The 17,605-nt window shown below is 53.7% G+C and overlaps 1 protein-coding gene across 1 annotated transcript in view; it reads left to right on the top strand.

The window, feature by feature from the left end:
• FAM120A (family with sequence similarity 120A) overlaps nt 1–17,605 on the top strand; it is an 87,676-nt gene that overhangs the window by 46,653 nt on the left and 23,418 nt on the right. The window contains exons 8-11 of the mRNA XM_055309605.1: nt 5,289–5,376; nt 6,991–7,218; nt 9,551–9,725; nt 17,102–17,351. Coding sequence (XP_055165580.1) covers nt 5,289–5,376; nt 6,991–7,218; nt 9,551–9,725; nt 17,102–17,351 — 741 coding nt within the window. The remainder of the gene's footprint in view (nt 1–5,288; nt 5,377–6,990; nt 7,219–9,550; nt 9,726–17,101; nt 17,352–17,605) is intronic.

The following is a 17,605-nucleotide window of genomic DNA, read 5'->3' as shown; positions in this document are numbered from 1 at the left end:
CAGAAGCCTCTCATGAGCCAGCTGGATGGACAGCACTCTGCGGGCACCAGTGGATGTTTGAACACCCGGTGCTCTGGGGCCTGTCCTCACACAGCCATCTGAAAGTCTGTCAGGAAAGAATGTGGATGTAATTCCTGTGCATTTTGTGGGCTCATTTATGTGGATTGTCGTTTCCTACTCCGGGTTGCAATGCCTCTGTCGGGGTATGCTCTGCCCGCCTGCTGAGGGCCCTGGGGAACCAGATCTGGGTGGTGCCTGAGAGCCTGTGCACCATGTGTGGACTCTGGCCCCGGCCTCGCACAGTGGGTTCTGGCAGCCTTGTGGTTGTTTCCCACCAGGCCCAGCGTGGATGGGAAGCTTCTGGCTGTCCTTCAAGTAGATCAGCCGATGCATAATGGCAGTGAGTGGTAGATGGCGTCCCTGTGGTGTCAAAGCACCACGCCCACATCAGTGAGACACTAAAGAACGTGCTTCCAGTGCGCCTTCTGCCCTCAAGTGGTTGTACCATTGGGCTGTTCTGTGCTGTGTCCCCTCAGGCTCCTTCCCCAAGGACACATGTGGTTCACAGCGAGAACCCCGTCTGTCCCGGAGCTCTGGCCCTGGCCCTACACAGGCTGCTATGGCTATGGGTTCTTCCTTCTGGAACCAGACAGGCAGCCGCTTCACGGGGCAGTATACCTTCGCTGCCTTTGTAAAAACAGTTTGAGGGACTCTTCTCTCAATAAAATGCTGTAATCCAGGCAGCCCCGGTGGCGCAGCGGTTTAGCACTGCCTGCAGCCCGGGGCGTGATCCTGGAGACCCTGGATCGAGTCCCCCGTCGGGCTCTCTGCATGGAGCCTGCTTCTCCCTCTGCCTGTGTCTCTGCCTCTCTCTCTCTCTCTCTCTCTCTGCATCTCTATGAATAAATAAATAAATAAATAATCTTTAAAATAAAATGAAATAAAATGCTGTAATTCTCCCGCCTTCATGGAAGGGGGTCTGCACAGATCCAGGAGGATGTTCGTGTGGGGCCTATCTGCCTGTGCCAGGTGGTTGAGTCCCCTTTTGTGGCCAGATTGGGGCGTCCCAGCAGAGCGTGAGAGGCACACGCGGACGCCAGGCCGCCACTTACTCCAATCCTGACTTCTTGTGAGAGGACGTGTGGCGCGGGCTCACATCGGAGTGGATGGACAGTACCTGTGGTGGTGGGGGCCCAGCGCCCTGGCTCTGAAGTGGGAGCCCCTGGCCTCAGGCCCTCAGAGCTCTGTGGGTCCAGGCCCTTCCCCCCGTGGAGGAGCACAGGTTGATGATAACAGACGCAGCTTGTTGCAGGCCAGCTGCACTTGTGCTCACCTAGTGACCTCCCACACATGGCATGCTCTTGCTGGGGACTCGATCCTTTACCCTGCTCTCTTGTCTTGTTGCTTCCTACCTGGTTTCATTTGCCTTTGCTCTTTCTTTGCTGTTGACCAGTTAGCCGCTTGTGGTCAGCATCCCACCCTCACCCTCACCTCACTCTCACCTCATCCTCACCCTCGGTGTGCATAGATGCCTTTACCTCACCCTCACCCTCATCCTCGATGTGCAGAGATGCCCTCACCTCACTCTCACCCTCACCTCACCTTCACCCTGACCCTCGGTGTGCATGGACGCCCTCACCTGACCCTCACCCTCACCCTCACTCTCACATCACCCTCACCTCACCCTCACCCTTGTCTTACCCTCATCCTCACCCTCGGTGTGCATGGACACCAGCACCACCACCCCCGACTAGGCCCACATGTGGGAAGGAACGCTGTGTGGAGGGCGGTTTGCTGTCTCTCACTAGCTTTGGTGTAGGGGAGCCCTTGTGTCAGCTGTAAAGTGAGGCCCGCAGAGCAGGGTGGTGTGCTGGCCTGCTGCCACTCAGCCTATCTGTATGGCCCCTTGGCCGTGTGCAGGGCCTACCTCCCTGAGCCTGCCTCCTGTCCGCAGGGTGCAGCGGGAACATCAGGCTTCCTGTGGCTTGTGTGGGTCCCCGCAGGTCGCTCCAGAGCATCGCCAGCACCGGGGCCCATTCTGAGCTGTTGTAGAGTGAAACAACTAACTACGTGTTCTCCAGGGGGAGGCATCTATCATGTGCCGGGAGCTTGTTTCAGGTTGTAAAGTGACATAGTCATTGTAGTGAAATGAAATGCTCTGGACCTGAGAGAAGTTGGCTATTGTCAAGACACTTTTCAGACAGAATTTCAGGTTTTACGGTATGATTGTTGGGAGGCCATGTGCTCACCCATAGATTATAACGTTACTGTTAGTTTGGTAATGATTCACATGCAACAAAACAGGTGTTTGTAGATGTAGGTGCTGTGTGATCTCCGGTGGGATGAGTTTCCCACTTCAGTGGCGGGTGGGCAGTTTTCCCACCACTCTGCCCTGTGCGTGCTGGCCTGGGGCCCCTCGCGTGCTCATGGGGCTGTGTAGGGAACGAGTCCCCACGTAGAGCTCTATGTCACGTGGAGAACTCCAGTTTCTGCCATCTTCACCACATACCTTGAGACTGCGGTTCCGTGGTTCATTCCTTCAGCTGTTGGGCTCCTGCTTGGCAGGGGCTGCGAGCACTTAGCTTCCTGGAATATATAACTGAATGATGGAAATAGACAGTCCGTGCCAGCGTAACGCATGCCACAAAGGACACGGCCTTGAGAATAGCAGTTGGGGGTGGGCTGGAAGCCTGCAGGATGAGGCGTCACTCAGGAACCCATGTACCCCGAAGTGGGCCTGGAGTGCGGAATTCCTCTGCCTGACTGAGGACTTGTGTCCAGAGCAGAGGACGTGCTAGACATCCATAAGAGCCCTCTGTGCACTCCTGTGATGAAGGGGAAGGCATGTGGCCTGTACAGGCAGCCCCAAGAGGAGACGCTGCAGATGTCATCAGGGAAGCACAGACTTGACAGGCTGGGGCTCACCACATCCCAGGAAAGGCTGATGTGGGTGCCACAGAAGACGCTGCGTGTCAGTGGCGGGAGCTCCCGAGTCTCTGGCGGGCTGGACAGTAGACGCGGTGGTGGCATGCCCCCTGCAACATGTCTGCACTGAGGCTGAACCAGTGCAGTGGGCAGGGATATTGCAGATCCCAAACCCTGGGCACAGGAAGTACACATTCCATTTATGTGGCATCGGAAGCCAAGGAAAGAGCACGTTTGCTGTTAGAAGTCGGGTAGCTGTTCCCCTGGGGAGGAGGTGTGCAAAGGGGCGAGGCCTGGCTTGCCAGCCCTCGCTTGGTTTGGCTGCTCACATGCATGCTCAGATTGTAGGCATCCCTTAGGCTGTTCCCTTGTAGCGCGTGCATTTTTTGTTACAGGTGCATTATACTTAACTGTTTAAAATTGTAATTAATAGATGTTATGTCTCTTTATAAAACTCATAAACATTCAAGTATTTGTTCTAAAGTTTCACTAAACGTCACTATGTCACTGACTTTCTAGTGAAAAAGTACGTTAGCAGCTCTATTTGTGCCACATTCTAGACCACTTCGGTGCCACCGGCCTTTCCTTCCCGTGCTTGGCATGTGTGCTAGACCTGTGTGGTGGGACCGAGCCCTCTGTCCCCCGATCAGGTGCCTAGTGTGCCGGCCATGTCCTGAGTCCCACTCCAGCCTCCTCTTTCTCTGGAATTTGAACAGAATGGTCATTGTGTTTTTGGGATACTTGTGTTTATTGTGATGCCTCCTCGTCACTAGGCTTCCTCCAGTTTTGCGAAGCTGTGGACTGAGAGAGCTCAAAGGAGGAGCAGACATGAACAGAGCCCTCGCTGACTGGGGACCTGGGTGCTAGGCAGCTGTTGGGGTGCCCCAACCTGTGGCTGGGACTGAGGATCCCGGATGGGCTCTGAGAGGCACACTGTAGGGCGTGACTCTTGGCTTACCATGGGCAGCCTGCTCCTCAGCTCTTCTTTCTGCATTTGTTTTGTTTTGGTAATAACTAAAATGGAGCCAGTTGATAGATAGGAAAATTAGTGGGTCTTTTTTTTTTTATGATTTTATTTATTTATTCGTGAGAGACATAGAGAAGCAGGCTCCCTGTGGGGAGCCTAATGTGGGACTCCATCCCAGGACCCTGGGATCACGCCCTGAGCTGAAGGCAGACACTATACCGCTGAGCCACCCAGGAGCCCCAGGAGAATTAGTGGTTCTTAAAGACATCTCCATCTGTCCCGTGAGTCAGTTAAAAAGGCCAGTCTAATAAAAGTGCTCTTCCCTGGCAGACCTTGTGGCCAGCACTGGTTTTACGAGCCGGCTTTGGTTCCAGGAGGGATGAGGGAAGGCTTGCCTCTGTGGGGCTGTGTTCCCAGCTCCCTCCAGGATAGTGGCTTTCACTAGTCTTCCCCGAGACCACAGTAAACTTCCTTGTGTGTTGTGGTCTGTGATAACAAGGAAACAAAAAATTTATGAGATGATGCCATGTGTCCCACATTTATTGCATTCTGTTCCATTTCGGTGTTTAAAAAATGCTGCTTAAGGGCGCCTGGGTGGCTTAGCCAGTGAAGCATCTGCCTTTGGCTCAGGTCATGATCCCGGGGTCAGGCTCCCTGCTCAGTGGGGGTCTGTTTCTCTCTCTGCCCCTCCCTTGGTTTGTGCGTGCTCTCTCTCTCTCAAATAAATAAAATCTTTAAAAAAAATGTTGGTTAAACCCACTAAATGTTTTCCCAAGCTACTAATGGGTCACAGTCTACAGTGTTTTCATGGTGTTGACTGATATAGCCAGTTTTGGGCTGTGAGCCACTCCATGCTTGTCCCCGTCCCTTTGCACGTCCTGGTTGTTCCTGCTTTGTCACTTGAAGATGTTCCTCAAATAAGATTGTGCCGTCCGTCCACTCTCTGAACCCTGAGGGCCACTCTGCCTTCCCCGATGAGTCACCCTGGCCTGTGCTCCCGCAGCCCCTCGGAGAAGAGGCCAAGCCCCCGTGTACGATCTCTGTGTGAATAAGGAGTAACACTCATCCATGTAACACTGAACCCTCCCCTGCCTGCTGGCTGTTGGGTGGTGGAGTGTGGGACCCCGTGTCTTGGCGACGCCTAAGTTCCAAGGCTAGGCGGCAAGGGTCCCTTTGTGGCCGTCCCTGGCCCTCTTTGGCCCTCTGCTGGATTCAGTGCTCTGTTTTCTCTTCCCAGAGGGTGAGGTCCTGGCGCGGGACTGTGTGGAGGGGGTCCGCTGGGGGAGGCGAGGTTGGTACCACTGAGGCCCTGGGCTCTGCATGGTCAGCTTGTCACAGCTAGTGTAGTGCTAGGCAGACACTAACCAGTAACCGTGTTCCTTTTGTTTATGTTCAGCCATATCAGTGGGAACAAAATTGGCTGGGAGAAGACAGGAAGCCACTCAGAGCCGCAAGCACGGGGAGACCCAGGAGACCAAACAAAGGTAGTAGGGCGGCTTTTATTCCTTCCAATCTTGTCTCTGACCATGTGATTTTAGGGGTGGGTTAAAACAAAGTGCTCTGCTTTTTAAAACCACGTTATGAGTAATAGACAGTGGCTGGGAAGGTGGGAAGGCAGTGGGGTGTCACACTCTTTGGGTATGGGCAGGGAATGGGGGTCAGTGGCAGGGAGGAAGGGGTCCCAGACATTGGTGTGAGGGAGGGGATCCCAGATGTCAGTGCAGGGGAGGGGGGCGGTCCCCAGACCTGTGGGGGAGGGGGAGGGCACAGCTTACACCTTCCACAGGCTGGGTGGCCCTGCTGAAATGCCTCCTGTCTGCTGACGCACACTCTGGTCAGGAGCCCTCATCAGCAGGGTTTTATGGAGATTGAACGAGAATCACAACAAATGGGAATCACATATATTCCGTTCCCCTTTATCTGGTCCTACCTGTTACTGGCGACTCCAGGAATACCTTTCAGCGGCAGAGCCACACCTGCACCAATACGTGGTCCCTCAGGACATGGCCCATCTCTAGCTGGAGAGGCCTCATGTGTACACAATGTGACTCTGTCGGAAATTCATTTAAGACTCTGGAATGCTCTTGCTGCTGTGGGTTGTCCTGTGCTCTGTGGATGCCTGCTGTTAGCAAATCATCTTCTGAAGTTGTCATCCGTTTTGTCCACAGTGTGTAGGGGGAGAGCACAGAAGACCCTTGTGGATTATCCTCGACTTAGGTCCTAAGATCAGATTTGGCAATTCTGTTTTCAAGGGTAGAAGTGAGCAGTGAAGTACTTACCACTGTGAAGAATATATTTTGTTTCCAAACAGAAATGTATGTTCCTTAGATTGGCACAAAATTAAGCAATTATTGTTTCCAGCCTTTATCATGAGAAAAAATAAAACATTTATTGTACAAATAATAGTTGATCTCCGGAAACACTTTGGACTTTGCTAAAATTTGTAGAGAGAAAGTGTAGGGGGTGCGTCTCCCTGTCTTCCCTAGCCTGCTGCCTGCGGCCTCCCATCCCCGAGGCCCCTATGTGCCCGCTGGTCTTCCCTGCGCGCCTTGTACACATTCTGTTTTGGAGATTGGCTGTTACAGGATGGGTATTTTTCACTTAACACTGTCCTACATACATATTTTTATGTCGTTATATATAGATGTGACTCATCAGCTCTAATGATTCCTTGTTTAAAACAAGGAATTAGCCTGTTTTTTTGCTTTAATTTTTGGTAAGATGTTCCCTTTGTGTACTTAGTTTGGGGTTACTGATGACCAGAGGGAACAGCTGAGTTTGGGTGTCTGTTTCTAAACGTCAGTTGTGGTGAGGAGTAGGTGTGAGGTCTGGGGAGTGACACAGCCTCTCTGAGCATCTCCTCCCATTCCCACACACAATCCCACACACAACAGTGGTAACCTGGGGGTCAGGGAGCACAGAGTGCTGCTTCCACCGTTGGGGGCCCCAGGAGTTGCTGTGATGGGGCCACCAGCAGAAGCTGCGTCCACCCCCATACAGGCTCCGGGCATCACTGCCACTGTGATGGGAGGCACAGTGGAAGGGGAGCTGTGACCTCATGACCTGACCTGTTGTCCCCTCTCGCCTGTGCTCTGCAGACAGAAGGCTCGTCTACTGCCTCCTCGGGCAGCCAGCTCGCTGAGGGGAAGGGAAGCCAGTTGGGCACTGTGCAGCCGATCCCATGCCTCTTATCCATGCCCACCCGAAACCACATGGACATCACCACACCGCCCTTGCCCCCGGTGGCGCCTGAGGTACTGAGAGTGGCGGAGCACCGGCACAAGAAGGGGCTGATGTACCCTTACATCTTCCACGTCCTGACGAAGGTATGGCAGCCACGTTCTGTCCTACCAGCCTTGGGAAAGGAGTGCATTTCCCCCTTCCTGCACTTTGGGAGAAAAGGCGAAAAAGTGCACTGTAAATGCAGTAAGCAGGACGGGGCAGAGTCTGATTTTCTCCTCCAGTTTGATAGAATGTATTTTTGAGATTTCTAATTAATGGCACATCATGTTATTTTCTGAGTTGTGATTTTATTTTTATTTCTAATTTCAAAGTTTCCCGTACCACATTGATGCCATGATGTCAGGTTTAGTGAGAGGTCCTGTGCGGGGCCTGTTTCTCTGTCCCCTGCCCTGGAGCCCCCTGCAGGGTGGTGGACTGAGCTGCGTATTTTGGGACATGGCGGGCGCAGCCCTTAGAGCCAGGACTGTGTGACGTGGTAAAGGTCAGAAAGTGCGATTTTGTGTTTGCACAGTGTCAGGGTCCCCTGACCAAATGTGTGCTTCGCTGGACATCAGTGTGGCATCGTTTATTAATCTTGTCTCAAATGGATCTACGTGTCCAAGTAAATTTTCTCAGGGACTTGCCGTTTTTCTGTTGGCGTTCATACCCCAGACCCACGAGTTAACACGTAACCTCGGTGACCCGATTTCTCACGTGGATGGGTTTACTACCATCATGTATTTTTAACATGTTTTTGTCAGTGTCTGTAGCTCCACAGATAATCAGACATTTTTCTCCCTGTTTTCCGCAATCCGTCTGCGGTTTGTATGGTGGGGTCAGTAAGTGCACAGGCCCCCAGCCCCACGGCACCCCGGGCCGGACTGCGACCATTAGCTGGCCAAGCCGAGGACCGCTCCCTCGTGTCAGTCCACGAGCACCAAGACTCACTCAGCTCCTATGATTTATGTTTAAAGTCGCCTGCAGGTGTCATGCCCTGTGTGGTACGGTCTGCACGCACGGTATCACTGTTCAGGTTACGGTTGTGAGGTAAACATTTTATTTTCCAGGGGCAACGCATGTTGTAAGGGTAAGTGGAAGGTTCCTGTTGTGGGAGAAGGATTTGCTGAGTTTGAAGGGACCCAGGTTTGGGGGAGAGTGCGCCCTTCCCCGTGGGATCGTGTGGGCTGTGAGGTCCTGACCCCTGTGCTTCTGCCCTGCCCGCTGTGGTCTCCTCGGGGCCAGGCTGAGTGACAGTCGGCCCATCCTCCACCACTCCCTCGTCTCAAGGGCCGACTTGATAAAGTGACTGTGGTTGAGAAAAGTAAATGATTCTCTCTTCAGATTTTAAAAGGCCACCTACCATTTTTCTGCATGTCAGGGAGAGCCTAGAGTGTCAGGTGTGCTGTTTGCTGTGAGCCCTGTGGCTCTGGTAATAAATTGTCAGGCCGACATGTCTGCAGTGAGGCGAGGCTTCACACTCATGCAGGCAGCCGGCCGAGCCAGGGACCCAGAGAGAGTGCCCACCGCATAGAAGTACCGGGTCTGTGTGGATAAGGGAGAGACCAGTTTTGAAATGAAATTTCTGTGAAGAAAGAGCAAATGCCATGGAATTATTCAGAGTATGTAGTGATAAATTTAATAGACATCGAAGGTCATATGTATACTCCTAGGTCACGAACTTTCCTAAATAAAGTTCCCTGCAAAATCTCTTGAAATGTGTTGGATGCCATGGAATGTCCGAGACGGGGCCATCTCAGGTGCAGATGCACAGCACCTCGCCTCGTGCCATGTTGGCTGCAGGGCGTGAGCAGATCGGGCCTTCCTTTGAGGGCTGCCTCTGCAGCTGTGCATGCCCCTCATTCAGGAGGCACGCCTCCCGAGGCCCCGTGGGGCCAAAGCAGAGGCCTGGCACCTGCCGACCCCTGCAGAGGGAGGGATGCCGCATGGCGTGCTCTCTGGGAGACCATGTTCGCACGTGGTAATGACTTATGGAACAGCTTGGTAAAGACATTTTGACCATTTTATTTTCAGGATACTCATTTCTTGGATTTCATGTAGGTCATTAAAAATTACGAATTTCATTACATATGACCATCTTGACTCATAAGTAAAATTTGCAAGTTCTCAGCATTTTCTATTCTATTTGTTATCTGTTGCTTGAAAGATTTCGGGGTCGCCTATGTGGTTTCCTTATGCTCTGGGTTCCAGATTAAAGATGAAACCATGTAGATTTTATTTTGACTCTTTGAGCATACATTTTGACAACCCGCTAAATGAACTCTCCCTGACACCCCACTGGACTCAGGTGGTTTAGCAATTGATTTGGAATAGAATTGCAATGTCGTTAACTGGAGATAATGCAGTATATTTCTGTGAGTTTGTTGTAAATTCAACATGAAAAATGTGCAATATTATTCTGCTTTCTTCCATGCAAAGGGTGAAATCAAAATTGCTGTTTCTATTGAAGATGAAGCCAGCAAAGACCTGCCTCCCGCCGCCCTGCTCTATAGGCCAGTTCGCCAGTATGTTTACGGAGTGCTGTTTAGCTTGGCAGAAAGCAGAAAGAAAACTGAGAGACTTGCTTTTAGAAAGAACAGACTTCCACCAGAATGTATGTACTGTGAAATCCATTGTTTGTTTTCCTCAGTACCTCGTAACCTCTTGTGCATTTTCCAAAGCCTTAGAGGATCGTGACTAAGTCTGCCCTGAGTGTATCCACATGAGACGGTGGGCTTCATGGGGCCCTGAGGACAGGAGGGCCAGCCACGGGCTGTTTTCCTTAGTAACATTCCAGTCATGTCATGTATTTGGTAAAACATGTACACTTTACACTGGAGGTTGATCTGGAAATGGCCCGGACGGGCGCCCTCTCCCTGTGTCAAGCGCATCCCAGGCAGGGCGACAGCGGTGTCTGCTCCAGTGTCCATGAGCGGGTCTGCGCCGCAGAGTCTGTGTTCCCGGGGAGGCCCTCGCTGTGCACAGCCCGCAGCAGACAGAGCCCTGGGCACCATCCCCCTCGAGGACTCCAGGTGATGGACCCTGGGGTGGAGGGGAAATGGAAAGAGAGAAGGTGCTGCCGTTGGACATGTGGCAGAGGCGGAGGTCAGAGCATGCAGTTTCCATCTTCCAACAAGCAAGTGTAATATTTGGGGTGAATTTGTCTTGCTGTCTTAGGTAACTTTATCTACTAACATAAGAAATGTAAAAGTCGTCGTATATTTATTAGGAGACACAGAAAATTTTCCTAAGACCCAGACTCCAGAATCAGAATCTCCTGAGCCGTGGATAGCGTAGGTTGGCAGATGGTCCCTTCCTTCGGGACTGCAGGGTCAAGGCATGGTGCACAGCTGGTCGTTTTGGCAGGGGGGTGTGGGGAGGCTGCCGCTTAGTTGTGCTCGGGGACACACGGGACAGTGGGTCTAACCTTTGGATTCTGAACATCTGTTCTATAGGTTCTGAGGTTTTCTGTGTCTGGTTACTCTGCCAAAATGTGGTTCGCTGAGCCTTAAAATGAAGCACCTGTCGGTGTTGTTACTTGAGCTCTGTAGCTACCTGTCGCGGATGCGTCTGCCACCGCTACCAGGGCTGGGGCCCTACGGGAAACTGTGCTATCAGGGGACCTAGAAGGCCAGGGTGTTCCTGGTGGACACGGGGTCAGCCAGCCTGAGCCTTGTACCCCAGCCTCCCTCTGCTCCCCAGCAGCCCTAACCGTCCTGAGGCTGTAGCCTAGACTGCCGGGTGCTGCGGAGCCCTGGACAGCCCACTTCCTGCCGTGTCCATGGCTCCCGAGCACCATTTTGGCTTTTGGAGTAAAAGCTGTTCTTTTTCTCATTTGGTTATATTCTAGAAACAGTTATCTTTACTTAGCACGCTCCCAGGAATTCTCAGTGATTGCAGCCTGGGACCTTGGGCAGGTTCCAGGGTGAGGCTGCTGTGCTCTGTTCACGCCCTCCCATCGAGGCCAGGGGAGCTGCGGGTGCGGGGACTGGCGGGAGGTTAGGAGTTGGTCCCTGCCCTGCTGCATCCTGGACCTGGGGTCTTGGACCTGGGCTGCGCAGGCGTCCCGCTGCCCCAAGAGTAGCAGTGGGGGAAGTGGGCAGCAGAGGACAGAGTGCACGGTGGTGCAGGGCCCGGTGTGTACGTCCACCATGCAGGGGGTGCTGTTCCTGATGAGAGATGGGGGGACAGTACGGTGAAGAAAGAGCCAATGTACAGACAGCTCTGTGAGGTCTAAAGCCCTTGTGCAGGGGATGTGTGGATTGGCTGAGGTTTGTTTTTTTTTAAGATTTATTTGTCTTGGGGGAAAGCGCAGGGAGGAGGGGCACAGAGAGAGAGAGACTCTGAGCCGACTGCACTGAGCGTGGGGAGCTGATGCTGAAACCTTAATTGAATGTGCCCCCGGGCGCCCCGGCTGGGTTTCTGGGCCAGGTCGGTGCATCAGTCTTTCTGTTCAGGTAACAAAAGCAAGTGGGTTCTGACCCACTTGGGGTCTCTGGGAGCCACTGAAAGCTGGGTCGGGGTGGAACGTGCTGTTCAGGAAGGTTGCTGGGTGGGGACAGCGACAAGAGCGGAAACAGCCCCGGGGTGGCTGTGGAACCTCGAGAAGTGTGCACTTCGTGTGTGTTCTGGAGAACCGTAAGCCTCCGGGGGCGAGATGTGCCCGTTTCCCTACTGCGTTTACAGGTCAAGAGGCCTTCGTTAGCTCTGAAATGAGTGGCATTAGAACTTAAGTCTGTTTGGTCTTCAGGTCTGTTTGGTCTTTTTGGGGACCTGATAAACCTGAATTTGTTTCATGCATTGTGTTAACAAGGGGATACCACCTTTGAAAGGGTTCTTAGCTCAGTAACGTCCTACTGCTCACGGATTATCCCCCTACCTGGAGGGCTGGCTCTCCTCAGGGAAGACTTCTGTCCTTGGGCAGCTTCCTGAAGGCCAGCCTGGAGCGAGAGAGGAACATGGTGCCACTCCTCTCACACTTCCTGTTAGCGGTGCGTCATAATTGCCCCGAGGCCCGCTCCCTGAGGCCTGCCCTGACATCCCAGCTGATGCTCAACCCTGACGTGGTGACGCCCCTACTGTGGGTTTCCCTGTCTGAGATGTGTGGTGATTGCACACTTTGGTGTTCTTAGGGAGGAAGCAAGCCCTCGAGGCTCTGGGAGAACGGAGCATGGGGATGCCAGTTGTGCTGGGAGCCGCTGCTTGGGAATCCCGGGCTGTAAGGTTTGAAAGTTGAGTGCTGAAACCTGGCTTTAGGGTGTGGCCACTCTGTGGGAGATTCCTAAAGCACCAACTCAGATGCCCACTGGCCCCGCCGTGCACTCCGTGGGTCCAGGTGAGCCTGCCTTTGGCAGCAGGTGAGGAGGCTCCGGGTGGAGCACGGCATCAGCTGGCTGTGTACAGACGCAAGTTCAGGGAGCTCACTGGGACAGCCGGGGCATCCCTACGAGGGCCTTGTCGTCAGAACCAGTCAGGGGCACGTCAAAAGCCAAAGGGTTGTTTAAAAATGCTGAACTCTTGCCACATATAAGGAAATGTAGTCTCTCTTTTTTTTTTTTAAAGCAGACTCCGTGTCCAGCGTCGAGCCCATTGCGACCCTGAAATCCTGACCTGAGCTGGTGAAGGGGATCGAGTCAGACGCTGAACTGACCGAGCCCCCAGGCGTCCCGGAGATGTGGGCTCTGCATCAAGGCGCAGGATAAAGCCTTTCATTATCTATAACGCGAGGTCTAGCGCTCTAGTGACTTAGCACAGTTTTGTTTTTAGAGTCATTAGGTGGCGACAGGGATATCCACCCTCAGATGCTTATAAACTCTGGCCTGTGGAAGTCAGACCGAGTGACACACATGTCTTGTTTCCTGGTTTCCTGTGTCCACCCCTGGGTTTCACTGTTTCGCTGTTAGGAAATTCATCAGAGGCTCGTTGACTAGGAGAGGGAGCTGCTTGGGGCTGAGGCAGTGGGGCTGCGGCCCCTTCCCAGTGCCATGCAGACCCTGCAGGAGTCTTTGCCCCGGGCGGGGGGAGGGAGGGTGCCTGCGTGGCTGCTGGCACTCGGCTGGGGCCTGGGGACAGGAACGCCCACCTGCTGGTGGCTTGGTAAGGACAGGCCATCCCTCACCCTGCCAGGAGGTCAGGGGAGGGAGGACAGAAGGGGGCCAGGTTCCCAGAGTACTGCAGGGTCACAGGACTCCTCAGCCACAGTACAAGAGGGAGAAATCCAGGAAGCAAAGCTGAGTGACGTGCACATGTTCAAATTACTGTCCCCTTAGGAAAACTGGCCTCTGTTTCTTCAACAAGACTCCTCAGGACCCCAAGAGAAAGTAGGAAACAGGCTTATAGAACGTGAAGGGGACGTAAGGTGAGGGGGGTTTAAGGTGAGGGGGACGTGGGGACGTAAGGTGAGGGGGACATAAGGTGGGGGGCATGAGGTGAGGGTAGGTAAGGTGGGGGGGATGTAAGGACATAAGGTGGGGGAGCGTGAGGTGAGGGGGGCGTGTGGTGAGGGGGATGTGGGGACATAGGGGTGCAGGGTGAAGGGAATGGGGTGAGGGGGACTTAAGGTCAAGGGGGCGTGGAATTAGGGGACTGTGAGGTGAGGGGGACGTAAGGACATAATGGGTGTGAGGTGAGGGGGGATGTAAGGTCAAGGGTATATAAGGGTATAAGGTGAGGGTAGCGTGTGGTGAGGGGGACGTGGGGACATAGGGGCGTAGGGTGAGGGGGGTGCGGGGTGAGGAGGACGTAAGGGATATGAGGTGAGGGTGTGGGGTGAGGAGCATGAGGTGAGGGGGACACAGAGTGGGGGAGATGTGGGGTGCGGACACAGCAGATGAAAGTGTGCACATTGTAGCTCTTCAGGCAGAGCTGGGGAGTGTGCGCTTGTTCTGGTCCCGTGTGCTTTAGGGTCTCACGTGTGCTGAGTCCTGGGCCTCGCTGGTCACACAGGAAAGCAGCTATGTACCCTGAGGTTGGCAGGCATAGTGGTTGTCCACCTTGCATGAGGGCACAGCCCGGCAGGCCGTGGTCATGGGAGCGGCCTATCTCCCATCTTCTCCCGCAGCCATACCCATGAGCCGTCACACCCCCTTGCGCACTCAGTCCTGTGCAGGCCCAGCTCGTGCTCACGAGTGTTCCTCATGTGGGCCAGCTCCCAGCCACCGCCAGGTGGTTGAAAATGGCTTAGAAAACCAAACATCGTCGTTACTTCTGGCCTGGGAGGATCCCTGTCGGCGTTATGATGGATTGGCAAGGTCGCTGGCTCCCCGTGTCCTTTGTGCCACCAAAGACGACAATTCCCGTCTGAGGGAAAGGCTGGATTCTCAGCCGCAGTCTGAGTGTACACGTCATAGATCCTGGCTTGCACTTAGTGTAAAGAAGGTGCGTCCCCAGCGAGGTCTCAGGTGGCGCCAGAACCCGCAGCAGGAGCTGTTTTTGCTGATGTCAGTGTCCCTTTAGAGCAAGGGAAGGAAGATAGTGTCCCGTCCAGTGTTTTCGGGTCTGCCCGAATGGGTGAATTTCTCTGTGAGGGGAAAGGCCTCGGTGAATGTTGGCTGATGGTGGTTCGGCTGGGTCCCTGGAGCCCTGGGCCCGAGGTCATGTTTCACCTTGTGGGCCGTTGTGGCCACACTCCTGTACCCCTGCTCTTGTCTGAGTGCCAGACGTGTGTGCCCAGGGGTGATGCTCCAGCTTCCCTGCTGGGAGCCCATGTGACTTGCTGGTCACTCCTCTGTTTCTGCTTGTCCCTGTGAGTGGGGTCACCAGGGCTGCCGCGTGTCACTCTGGAAACTGACCCTCGAGGCTTCTAGGCGTTAACTGTGGTTGACCTCATGTGCTCGTGGCCGCATCACGGGTGGGAGGCATCTGTGCTCCTCGAGGTTGTGGTACTGACTGCTTGACCCCTTGCTGTGGGGCCTGCTCCCAGGGCTGGGCCTCAGGGGTCAAGGACACCGTCTGTCTGCATAGTGCAGGGGTTGGGCCCCAGCCTCCACAGCTTCCGCTCTGCCCACCCTCTCCTGGTCCATAGGGGGTGCTCAGTCAATACCTGGGAGGCGACGGGCCACAGGCTCCCCACCAGTAAGTTGTGATGCATGGAGTGAGTTCCGGGAGCAGCTTTGCTGTAGGACAGACTTCTGTGTCCTGCATATGTGGTGGGAGGACATGGAGAGCCTGGGGAGCTAACCCTATAACCAGAGGTAAAGCCTCACTGGTGCCTTTGAGTTTTGCCACCAGAATGAATGTTACCAAATAGATTTGAGTGTCTTTGTGCTTTTTTGGTGTGGAACTGAACTTAGTGGGTTAACTGGTAGACACCCAGCCTGTTGGTTAAAGGCTTGTTCTGTGACCAACCTTGGCCCGTGTATTAGGGGCTGACGACTGCCAGCCTGCAATACGAGTTGGGCAGAGGGGGTCGTGGGAGTGATGGCCACCCTGTGTGTGTGCCTTGTGTGCCAGGGCTTGGCAGGCGTGCAGCTGGATTGTGAGTCCAAGGACGGGACCCATGTGGGTGCGTGACTGGCTCTCAGAATGCAGATGAACACAAAGGTTCATGTACTGCTATACGCTCTACTTGTGTGTATCTCTGCACTCAGTGGACTTTAAGCATTTTATGTGTTCTAGATGTTTCTATAATACTTAGATGCTGATACTCAAATGGGAATGGAAGAGATTTTCCCAGTGACTAAAGTGTAGCTGTTCTGTCAGAGGATGTTGGGGCGCTATCTTGACCTGCAGTCTCCTCCTGGGGGTGGGGGTTCCAGGCCCCCTTGGCAGCACACCTTTCCCTGCCCCATGTGAGGCTGTCCTGTGGCTGATGCCCTGTGTATCCAGGTGTCTGGCTGCCCACCTTCTTCCGGACCCTGTGCAGGCAGGACGGGGAGAGCTCACTCCACCAGAGTTTGGGCCTTGAGTCTCCCCCGTCTGCCTCGGGTGCTGCACCAGGGGAAGTGAGCCCATCCTGGGTGCCGTTGTTTGGATGGGTGGCCCCGTGGAAGGTGGCGGTGGGGTCCCAATGCCATCCTGGTTCTGGGTGGGTCACGAGGGCTCCTCACTGGGTCCTGGGCTCAGGCATGCTCTTGTTGCCTAGGAAATGCACAGCCAGAGCCCCGCACCTGCTGGTACCCTCAGCGCAGTGAGGAGACCTTGGGTCGAGCTCCCTGTGGCGTGCCGTGCCATTGCTGTATCGCCTGCCACGCTTTTCCTTTGCTGTATTCAAAATTATATGGGAAAAAGTGCTTGTTTGTGCTTTAAGAATTAACGGACTCCAGTAATGGTTGGACAGTGACGGGTAAGAGGCCGTTTTGCTAGAGCTTGCCTCCTTGGAGGTAAAATGGGGAGTTTTATGCTTTGTCTTCAGTCTTTCTGAGTAGAATTACCATGTGCTGACATCACCTGGGATTTTAAAACATGGACTATTTATTGCCTGTTTGCTGCCTTCCTGGGCTCTTGGGGTCTCACTGCAGGGAGCTTGTTCTTACCAATCTTTAAAAACACAGTTTAACAGGTGTGTCTGTTAAAGGGGACTCTCAACAAAGTGGCACCAAGTGTAGATTACTTTTTGGATCTGATTAGTCAAAGTGTGTGTCTGTAGAAAAAGATTAGATATCTAAATTGGATTTCCTTTGGATTTCTGTGATAGTCATGTACTTCTGTAAATTTTACTAGTTGTTCCTATTAAAACTTAACAGACTTAATAAATGTTTTCTGACATCTTTGATTTATACATATGAGTTATATGGGGAAGTGAAACCGTGATTTGATTGAGGAAGAACTTATTGGTGGCCTGAATGGAAATCTGATTGAGCCACCGCAGTGCACAGGGGACACGACGTTCTAGACCTGAGGACTGGTGGCCGGTGGCTTGCTGATGAGAGAATGCATTGCTGTGTGAGCGGTGGCATCCTCAGGCTGTGCTTATTGGAGGGTTGGATTTGTTTTGGCTTCCGGTGGCTGAGCTGGGCACAAATGGGTCTCCTCTGCTTTTCCCTCCTCCAGTTCCACCTGTCATCATTAAAGAGTGGGCAGCGTACAAAGGGAAATCTCCACAGACACCGGAGCTGGTGGAAGCCCTGGCCTTCAGGGAGTGGACGTGCCCCAACCTGAAGCGGCTGTGGCTGGGCAAGGCCGTGGAGGACAAGAATCGCAGGATGAGGGCCTTCCTGGCCTGCATGAGGTCGGACACACCAGCCATGCTCAACCCGGCCAGCGTGCCCACCCACCTGACGGTGCTGTGCTGCGTCCTACGGTAGGTGCAGCCTCCCACGTGACCACATGGCTGTGCCCGAGGGTGCCTGTGGTCCTGGGCCACTGTGCTCATCCGTGTTCATGTCTGAGATGGAACACAGTGTGGATTGGAGTGCATCCTACGTGGTGTGTTTGATAGAAATGTCATGATCTTAAACATACTTTATCCTTTAAAAAGTAGGGATTTGGGGGCAGCCCCAGTAGCGCAGTGGTTTAGCGCTACCTGCAGCCCGGGGTGTGATCCTGGAGACCCGG

This window comes from Nyctereutes procyonoides, unplaced genomic scaffold, assembly GCF_905146905.1.
Source record: "Nyctereutes procyonoides isolate TBG_1078 unplaced genomic scaffold, NYPRO_anot_genome, whole genome shotgun sequence".
NCBI lineage: Eukaryota > Metazoa > Chordata > Mammalia > Carnivora > Canidae > Nyctereutes > Nyctereutes procyonoides.
The sequence above is the reverse complement of the archived record's forward strand: the minus strand, read 5'-3'. Positions and strand labels throughout refer to the sequence as shown.